General features: G+C 32.0%; 1 protein-coding gene across 1 annotated transcript; it reads right to left on the bottom strand.

The window, feature by feature from the left end:
- Positions 1–1,561: 1,561 nt before the first annotated feature.
- LOC130891776 (uncharacterized) lies at positions 1,562–8,294 on the bottom strand. Its single transcript, XM_057796739.1, has 3 exons — positions 7,899–8,294; positions 1,784–2,023; positions 1,562–1,720 (listed from the first exon to the last, which is right to left on the bottom strand). The coding sequence occupies exons 1-3, from the start codon at positions 8,226–8,228 to the stop codon at positions 1,562–1,564; spliced, it is 729 nt and encodes a 242-aa protein (XP_057652722.1). The 5' UTR covers positions 8,229–8,294.
- Between the last annotated feature and the right edge of the window lie 2,852 nt (positions 8,295–11,146).

Raw genomic sequence — 11,146 nt, 5'->3', positions numbered from 1 at the left:
TCTTAATTGATTGTAGTATCTGTTTATCCTTTTCTTGATTATGTTATTTATCATTTTTTCCGGATAATTATTTTCTTTCCATGCAGTTTTTGCTTTTTGAATAGCTAAGCATCTAAATTCGGGATCTGATAGTTGGATAGATCTATCAGCCAAACTTATTATCACTTATATTTTTGTGACATAGGATGACATGAATTTAAGTTTAAATATCTTGAGGACCAAGTTGATTTCGTATACCATTCTATTCTTATGTTAATTTATATAATCAAGAAAATTGATTTTATTATTTTGTTCGATTTCGATTGTAAATTGAAGTTTTTTATGATAAGAATAGAATTTTTTATGTATGTTTTCAATTTGATTCTTTGATACGGTACGGCAGTAATGCAATCATCTACATATCGGAAAAAGAATGGAATATTTATATCAAGTTTGATGAGGACAGTTTCCTCGAGATCTTCCATTACTAATTGTGCTATAACACTTAAAATGGAAGCTCCCATAGCACAACCATTAATTTGTTTGTATATTTCATTTTCATATTTGAAGTACGTTGTTGTTAGTGTGAGTTCTATAGCTTTTATAAATTCGTTTCGAGGTATTTCTGTATATTCTTTAATTTTGTCTCATTTTCTCATTAATATATTTTTCGCAATGGAATAGGAATATTTGTATATAAAGAAACCACATCTAACGAAACAAATACATATTCGTTAGGAATTTTTATATTTTTAATTTTTTCTTTGAAATCCCTTGTGTTTTTGATATATTTTAGGGGGTAAGGCATTTTGAATTTTCAATTATTTTGCGTCTTATGGTGAAATAAAACGTTGTTCTTCCCAAGATCGAATTAGAAATAAGAAATGAATGAAAATTATTTTTTAAGTGGCATTGTTAGTAATTAAATTCTGTTGTTTTATTAATTTGTTCTAATCTTGGTAAAAATGTACAAAATATTATAAAATATATACTATATTTTATAAGGAATCCATAAAAGCGTAATAGTTTCTTCTAGCGAAAAAAGAAACTTACTTTAAGCTTACTTACTAGTGCGCGAGGAAAATTATCAATAAACTTTTATATTTTGATAAAATTTTCACTAGTAGGAAATATATTGTATGCAATTCGTGGGTAGAGGCCTTTTTTCGACTTATGTGATTGTCTGATGACTACTTTACAAACTTGTTACATAAATAACTATTTTCTAGGAGGAGTGTTGAGAAGATAGTAGTGTTTTTTCAAATTTTTGAAATGACATTTTATGTTCTAAAAAAATTATTCTTTTCTATAACCTTTTTGGGGGCGAAGCGCGCAAACTGTAACAGCCACGCGGAGCCCTATTTTCAACGTCAAATTAAAATTATAAATAATGGAGATAGATTGTAGGAGTTTTTTCTTTAACAAACTTTTTATAAAATTGCTCAAATATTTATATATTTCGAGTTTTAACGAAAAACTAAAACAACTTTTTATTCGTCTTATTATGATGATAACAATTTTATTTTTTTACCTACACAAAAATCATTCAAAAATATTTTTCTAGGGGTGATTGCAAATCGAATTAACCATCCTTCATATCTTTAGGAACTTTATTTCTATTTTTCACTTTTTTGAACTTGTATTCTAGACTAGTTACCGAGAATACGAAAATAGTAAAATTCTCTATTTTTGTCTTGGGATTGGGTATTTTAAGTACTTCCTCTTTTTTACTTTGTACAGTCTTTCAAGTAATAATTGATAAAGTAATTAGATTTGAATAGTTTTACATGTTCATTTGAATTACAGCAATGAGATAACTTATCATATTAGAGAGTAGGATATTTATATTTGTTTGCCTAATATCAAAAAATCCAGCTGCAGAAAAAACAGGCCTCCAAGTTGCTGCGTAATCGGCACATAGTAGTAAATCATTCTTGATGTCCTTGTTGATTTTCTTACTGGCCAGTTCATAAAATTTGTCGACAACGTTATAACCACTTTTTTCCAAATTATTACAGGCGATTATGACTGCTAATAAATATACCTGAAATTTAATTATTAATATTAATAATAGATCATTAGATTACGAGTATGGTCCCAGAAGTACCTGGCCTGACACAATCCATACAGCATATGTTTCAAGTTTGAGACGCCACATTGCTAAGTATTTGTTTAGCAGCCATCAATACTGATTGTTTTCATGAAAAAATTGGTTATCGTTATGTGATACAATTATTACTTATACATTATATATACATTTGTTTGAAAGGCATTAAACCAACCAATATAAAAGCTGAACTAGATGCTACTTCAGGTGAAACTGGTTCTTCGATATCAACAGTAAAATATAGTAGCAGAGTTTGGCATCGCAGTGGACGACTTAATGAGGTGATGACTCCAGAAATGTTGAGAAAGCTGTGCGCAAGATGAGATGGAACAAAAACCGCTTGGTGAAGATGTTTCCATCGAGTGTTTGGCAATGTTTCACAGAAATAAAGCCCAATTTTTGCGTCGTTTCTCAAAATCATGAATGAAATGTTGGTCCATCACTTCACACCCGAAACAAAATAGCAATCAAAACAATGAACTGAAAAGGGAGAACCGGCTTCAAAGAAGACAGAGACCGTTCCATCAGCAGGCAAGGTCACGGCGGCGGTTTTTTAAATGCGCGTGGGATAATTTTCATTGACTTGAATCTTGAAATAGGAAAAACTATCAACGGCGAGTATTATGCAACGTTTGAGTGAAGAAATGCAGCAAAAACGGACGCATTTGGCTAAGAAGAAAGTGTTGTTTCATCAAGACAATGCAACAACTCACACATCCGTTGATTCAATGGCCAAAATTAATAAATTAAAGTTTGATTTGCTACTCGTGCACCCTATTCACCAGATTTAGCCCGCTCGGATTATTTTCTGTTCCCAGATTTGAACAAATGGCTCGATGTCAAAGATTTTTCAACAATGGAGAGGGGATGTCCGCAGATAATGGCTATTTTGAGGAGCTTGACGATTCTTATCATAAAAATGGTATCGAATTTATGAACATCATTGGAAAAAGTGTATGGAGCTAAAAGGAGATAAAAATTTTTGTATTTTCTTTGTAGGACCAGGTACTTCTAGGACCCCTCTCGTATATCGAGGAATTTGTAACTACAGGAAAGAATCAAGAGATTATACTGATTATACAATGCGTCTCAAAACTTGACCACCTCCTCATAAATCCAGAAGAGTTTAAATATGTAAAAAAATACGTCATATTTTACTGGGACAGAGATTAGTTTATACGCAAACATGCAAACCCTTGTGGCAACCTAATTTGTCTCAATAGTCAGTTCCGTCGACTGTCGCATCATTTCAAACTAAATCTATTTGTCTTCAAATTTGAATTTTGAATTTTGAAAATATTGTAATTTAACTAACTCATTTATTTATTATCGATAATAACACCAAAAACTTAAAATTTCACTAAATTGACAAATTAACTGTCCATAATGTCCTCCACAGAATGATAAAACCTATTTTCAAAAGTTTTTCTTCCATCAGCTCATCCCGAAAGTAAGTTTTTTGATGCCCTTCAAAGGGAACTAAATTATCCGTGTAAATTGCTTATACGTAACAGAACTATGACATATCAATCAAAAACCAGTCGAACATACTGAAATACTGTTCACACTACCACCACATCAACACAATAATTCAAAAAAACATTCTATAATCATCTGAAAGTAAACTAAAAACTATTGCCTTGACCTACCTATCAACACTAAGTTCCTCTCGCGAAAAAACATATCCAGTGGGAAAAACCACTTCGGTAGGAAATTTCACATCCATTCCTTAACTAATAAACTATAGGGTGGGCTGTAAGGAATAGATCCTTTAAACTAATCAACATTTAAAAATCTTAATGCTTTCAAATGGATCTAACGACAGATATAACTCAATTTTTCCTACTTTTTTCCCGAGTAATTGGTATTAAAGCTACTTGCAGTAGCATCAGCACTAATAACAGCTTCTGACGATTTGTACGTAGAAAAAATTAATTTTGACGACCACTAGCTTTTCAGTCTTGTATACATATGTTATTATATATAATATAAATTTTTATTGATAATAATAACAATAATGTCTGTGTTTTTGTTGTAATAAACGGTATTTGTTTTAACCCCATCACATCCAATGTTTCACATATGAACATTTACAATTTGTTCCTAGGTAGCATAATAGTAACGCGATTGCTTAATGCTGATCGAAAACTCGCTCGCGTTAAAAATTCAAGTATTTGAAACTAGTGTATACTAATTATATGTTAGGAAAAAATACATTGGAAAGAATGGACTCTATACGAGAAATGTGTTCCCAAGAAAGCAAATACTGTTTTTTAGCCAATAAGGTCATGGTCAGAGTGTTTTGAGATTCCAAAGTGTCATCATCATCATCAAGCCTTTCAATCCCATGTGGATTATGGCTATCGCTTTTGGTACTTTAAATCTTTTTTTTTGAGCTGGATTACTCCTCGTTTTCTAATTCTCATTTCCTTTATAGTTTGTCGTTTTTTTGGCTGCCTTTGTTATTATTTTCCATTCTTTTCGGTTCCGGCATTTTGCTCTCCAGTTCTCCTTGGCCACAATGGGATCCATTGCGTTATTCTTTTGATCATTTCAATTGGTTTTCTTCTCATTATGTGCCCGGCCCAGTTGAGCGTTTGTGCTTTTATGCATCGCACTATATTCTCCTTCCCCAGTTCTCTCTCTATTTATTTGCTCTTCTTTCTCCTTCCTGTGTTATGTTTCGGCCTGTTATAATTCTCATTATCTTTCTTTCGTTTCTTTTAAGTTCTTCTTCTTCTCTTTTGATAATTACTGTTGTTTCCATATGTGGTTACTGGTCTTATTAGGGTTTTGTACATTTTTATTGTGTTTTGTTTCATTATGTTTTTGTTTTTTAGTAGGTTTTTGTTTCTTCCATAGGCTTGGTAGCCCTTTTGTATCCTATCCTTTATCCTCTCTCTGATTGTTTGTCCCAACGTTATTCCTAGATGGTTAAAGGCCGATAATGCTTCACAGTTGTATTTGCTAGTTTTCAGTTGGTTTGCTCCCTGTTCTGGTTTTCCTCCTATTTTCATATATTTTGTTTTATCTGTATTTATTTCCAGTCCGTAATTTCTTGCTTCTTATTATAATTTGTTGATCGATTTTATTAATTGCCTCTGTCCATTTGCTATGATCGTTACATCATCTGCCGATGGCGTTAGGATTTTTTGCTTCATTCGCCATCCGGCTCTCTTCAACTACTTTCTCTTCTGATTTGCCAGCAATCCAAGCAATTCCGACAGAATATAATATGTTTTTTAAGTTTTATGAATCAACACAATCCTCAATTTCTTCTTCTTTATTATTATTTACAATTGAAATATGGAAATAGAACTAAGTATCTGAAGATTTTCTAAAAGTAAAATTTTTTTAATGAAGTCCTGTAAGTTGGGTTCTTGAAAGACGAAAATAAGTTAATTGCTGGATTGATGACATCAAACCCATTCTTGGTCTATACAAAACCTAAAAAGTCTGAATTGATGTGAATATAGGTAGGGTAAGGTAAGACACACACCTTCTTGCGTCTGCCTTAGCGATTAACTGCTCTGAATAGACACGAAATACGATTTTCAAATGGACACAATCATCTAAGACACCATTACAAATGATTTAGAGTTACACTGATGCACTGAGGAAGAAGTAACAAGTCCAAGCAAATTTAACAGTTTGCCCAATGACATTACGAGGTTCAAGTCAAAGAGATCTATTAAAGAGAAATATCACACATTGAATTTATTATTTTTGTTTCTTCACTTTATATATTTCCTATTATATAAAAAAAATCTGTATTAACGTTTGAGAATTATGAAAAAGCGTTCATAAGCTTGGACACGATTCTTTGATGATTTACTTATACTTCTGAGCAATTTTTCAATGCTTTTCTAATTGTATCATCAATCCTCCTACTCGTACATTGTATTTTAATTTTATGAGAAAAATATGTGTTGAAAATATATCACTAAATTATTTTAACATAAGATCCAAATGTTAATCTTACGAAATGACTCTAGTATTGGATAAGCTGGTACAAGCGCCAAATTTCAATCATATGTTCTGTTTTTGAGGTTATGAAATATATTAGCTGAACGTTATTTCAAATGGATCACCCTGTGTATTTTCGCTTTTCGAAATCCTTAAAAAATACTTTTAAATTTAGATGGCTACCATTGAATAAACTCGTTTAATTTGAATATTCTTTAATAATTTCTGTGCTAATACACATCTCGTAACAAGGTCTAGTGTCTCAAGTTAGTGAAAAGTTTAACGAAACTGAAGACAAATCTTTAAATGTTTGTGTCATGTTATAAGAAGATCCACATTTGTGAAGTAGAAAAATTACGAATTTTAGAAAACACAGTAAAAGCGATTAGAGCACATCTTATATAATACAACAAGCCATGCGATTTTTAAAGCTTTGCAATACATTTTCCAACATCCCTGACTGTTAAATTCTTCTTATCTCTGTGATAAACCTATCTTTTAATTCCTGAATATTGGCAGGTTTCATTTTATAAACGATGTTTTTTAAGTGACCCCACAGGAAGCAGTCTAAAGGTTTCGTGTCGGGTCATCGCGGGGGCCATTCGAGAAAACCACTTCTTCTAATCCAACTTCTGGGAAACACATTATTCAGGTATCGCCACACCACACACGTATAGTGAGGTGGGACACCATCTTGTTGTATTCAAATAAAATATCATTTGGGTTATAGTTATTGTCTGAAAATTTCTAATAATGAGTTTTTTTTAAATGTAATTGAAAAAACTTACTTGGATTATTGGATTAGGAAATATCTGAGCCAATTCAGGTATAATACTATTTTCCAATAAATCTAAATACGCCTTGCCATTTAAATTACCCTCAATAAAAAAGGGACCAATTATTTTGTCGCCTATTATTCCAGCCCATACATTCAGTTTTTCGGGATATTGGATGTAGGATACACGCATCCAATGAGGATTGTTACGTGACCAGTATCTACAGTTATGCCGATTTACGTTTCCTTTAATACAAAAAGTGGTCTCATCGCAGAACATAGCTTTGCTTGAAAAATTTGGATCGTTTTGATTGTATAATTTTTACATCAGTAGGTCTGCAAACCCTTCACGTGTATCAAAATCGTCATCTGACAACTCTTGAACCAACGTTTCTTTGGATGGATGCAATTTATTATCACGTAAAATTTTCATTACGGATGTGTGCGAAATATCATATTTGTCTACTACTCAAGTGTTGATCGTCTTCTAACAGAACACAAACATCTAAAGATTTGTTTTCAGTTGATGCAGTTTTTCTGCGCTCTGAATTTCGTTTAACTTTTTTACTAATTCACTAACAGTAGATCTTATTTCGGTTAGGATATAAATTATTAAAGATATTACACGTTTCTTGTTGACTTCTACGCCTATCACCATAAACAATAAACTTCAACAATAATAATTTATTGAAACGTCAAATTTGTTATTGTAGCAGTTCTAAACGTATTTCAACTTTGGCGGAGATAACGCAAATGTAGCTATAACTCAGAAATTACGGCATTTAGGTATAGGGAACATCAGATGAAAAATAATAAGTATTTCTTAAGGATTTCTAAAAACACAAAAAACACATATATAGGGTGATTCATTTGAAATAACAAAGTTCTTAATTTTTCTGGATAAAGGAAAGAGCTGACAATAATGTAGATACCACCATAATACGTATCGCAAGATCCTTGCGTATAAATATATATAAATCTCAATCTGTATAATGTAATAATAAAATATAATTTTTTGAATGTGAACATGGACGTGAAGTTGTTAAATGAATTGTGGTGATTAATGCTTACCAAGTATATGGAATCACCTATTACGGCCATCAGTTTTGTCTCAATATCGGCATCTGTATAAACGGAGAAGGAAATAGTATAACAACCATCCACCATGACAACTACTACAAAGGTAAAGAATTGCAAACCGAAAATAATATTAGCTTTCTCCATAATTTTGAAGCAAATCTTCAAAAGCTTGACTATTTTATAAACCAGTAAACATTTATTCCTACGATCACTGATATTAATCACATCGTTTAGTTTAAAGCTTATAAAATTGTATCTTTTTTCAAGCAAATTCGCGATGTAAATGATGTATAAACATTCAACGCACATCAAACTCTGCATTGTGTTCCAAAAAATAAAAAAGAAAGCTTGATTTTTTTCGAATTCGCTGATGTATAAATATGTAACATTAATTAAAAGGTAAGGTAACATAATCAACCAGCACATAACTAATTTAAAGACGGACTTTTTAATATTACCGCATTGCAAAGTGGTCAAAATTTTCTCCATCTTATCCAAATACGTATAAAATTCGTACCAATCTTTTGTGAAAGTAATATTAGCAGTAATAATACAACAAGAAACAAAAATTATATTTACGGTAGTACCCAGACCTACAAGAATACCTATAATTGCCGCACTCCATGGTACTGGGTAGAGTATGTTCAGGTAAGCTTCCACATATATGTAGAAAATAACGATATATACTAAAAGTGGATAGTACCTTATCAACTTATTTTTATTCGTATAGAAATTTAAAGGACTTATTCCTAAGTATTTACCAAGATGTAATATTTTTAACAACATGGCGTAGTCGTCATGTCTGATATTGTTTATAAAAGCTGTTTTATAAGTTTTAAATATCATCGTATAATTTTGTTTGGAAACGTTTTACCGACTGTTAAGGTCAAGTTTATATTGCATGTTCGTTTGAATCACACCGAGTGTTAAATTGATTTTCACAGATATTTTTTATTTCAATTAATAATGTATTAATATAATCGTGTTAAATCCTAATTGCATGACAAATAGATATTATACGGGGCATATCCGAAGTGATACTGATATAGCTAGTTCCTATAATTATGAGGAACACCTCTCGCATGGTTTAAGTCATACCTTACAAACAAAAGTCAGCTTGTAAGAGTTGATACAACGATGTCTTCTAGCAAACAAATAGAACGTTCAGAATTAGTTAAGGGCTCAATATTTTACAATGCAAAAAAATGCACAATCACTTGTATCTTTAATTCCTGTGAAATAAACATGAATATAAGAAAGATATAAAGCAAAAATCACTCTAATAGTGTGCAGAAACGATAAGAATAATTGGTACTGCATCCCAAGTATCTAAGGTGAATGTACATTGTTGATTTTATCGTCACGTAAGCAACCATTGCTGCAGAACGATTCTACAGACAACGAGAGATCATCTCTCCAAAAATGATCTGACCTGCATTTGTATAACAAAAGCTATAAAAAAACGCACTACAGCGGCTTAGGAATTAATTATAAACCACACTCCATTGTATATGAATCAACAAGAAAGAATTGAGTGTAAACTCTCACTAGTCAGTGGATAGTAATTCTGAAACATGCAACAATGTGAATGAGGAGAAAGAAAACCTCTTAAATAAATTCAATTCAGTAACATAAATATGTGTTATCAAAACATCATTACTAAATACAAAACGAGTATCATTAAATTCGAGAACGAACTGGTTTAAGAGGATCTGGGTTTGAACAAAAATTTTGCAAGCTTGGAAAAAACCTCAAACTCATTCCAAGCGGAAATTCATGTAAAAACATTTAGAAAGCAGAGAATAATAATCACGTCGGATAGTCAAAACTCCATTCATTTGTTAATCTCTTCTGTAATCAGTTTCAGAATGTTTTTTAGAAGAATTAACTAACTACGAAGTAATAACACATTTACCATGCTGTGGATACCAAGACATAGTAGACTAGTGGAAAATAAAATATAGCAGAAGCAGCCCAAATTACCTTTTAGAACCTATAAACCTTTTATAGAATTAGCACCAATACAATATTGAAAGAAATTGATAAAAAATAAACGGACAACACACTAGGGCTACGATAAATGATGACACTAATGGTAAACATCGACCAGAAGAGATCTACATAAGGCATTAGTAATTGCAAATCCCGTATAATAGTCCTTATCTCTGTTTCATAGATTTGGATACTATTTAGAGATAAATTATCTGAGCCGTTATTACGATAAGTTCTTGTTTATTTTTGTTTTTATTGTATTTACATTTAAATTTTTTTCTTTTAAATTTCTCTAAATCCAATTTAATTTCAAGCCATTTTGGCAACCGATTTTTTAAGGTTATTTTCAAATTGAATTACATCTAAAAATTCACTCTTTTGTGGACTCGATGTGTACCTTGTTTGGATAATAATCGATTCCAATTCTAATAGATGATTAACTGCAGACATCACCTCATTATTCTTGGAAAATCTACCACTACCGAATAAATTTTTCAAGTTTGAAAACAGAAAATAGTCCGAGGGAGCTCAATCTGGCGAATGGGGTGGGTGTATGAGTTTAAATTCAAACTTTAATTCATTAATTTTGGCCATTATATTAACGGTTGTTTGAGCTGGTGCATTGTCTTGATGAAACAACGTTTTTATTAGCCTAATGCGACCGTTTTTGCTTTATTTCTTCGCTCAAACGTTGTATAATACACGCCGTCGATAGCTTTTCCTATTTCAAGATTCAAGTCAATGAAACTTATCCTACGCGCATTAAAAAAACCGACGCCGTGACCTTGCCTGCTGATGGAACGGTTCTCCCTTTTCAGTTCATTGTTTTGATTGCTATTTTATTTCCGGTGTGAAGTGATGGACCTAATTTTTAACCATGGTTTTGAAATGACGCAAAAATTGGGCTTTATTTCTGTGAAACATTGCCAAAAACATGGAAAAATCTTCACGGCGCTGATTTTGTTCCATTGTCAGCAAATGCGTTACCCATCTTTCGCACCGCATCTTTCATATTTAAATTTTCAGTTAATATGCGATTTACCACACTTTTTGAAATTCCTAACGTCTGCTAGCTCTCGCAATTTCAGTCGACGATCATCCAGTAACGCTTTGTGGATTTTCTTCAACATTACCTCATTTGGTCGACCACTACGATGCTGGTCTTCGCAGGTCATACCGTCCTGCTACCCAATATTTTACTGTTGATAATGAAGGAGCAGTCTCTCTCAGAGTAGAATCTAGTTCAG

Source organism: Diorhabda carinulata, chromosome 3, assembly GCF_026250575.1.
Source record: "Diorhabda carinulata isolate Delta chromosome 3, icDioCari1.1, whole genome shotgun sequence".
NCBI classification, from domain to species: Eukaryota; Metazoa; Arthropoda; class Insecta; order Coleoptera; family Chrysomelidae; genus Diorhabda; species Diorhabda carinulata.
The sequence above is the reverse complement of the archived record's forward strand: the minus strand, read 5'-3'. Positions and strand labels throughout refer to the sequence as shown.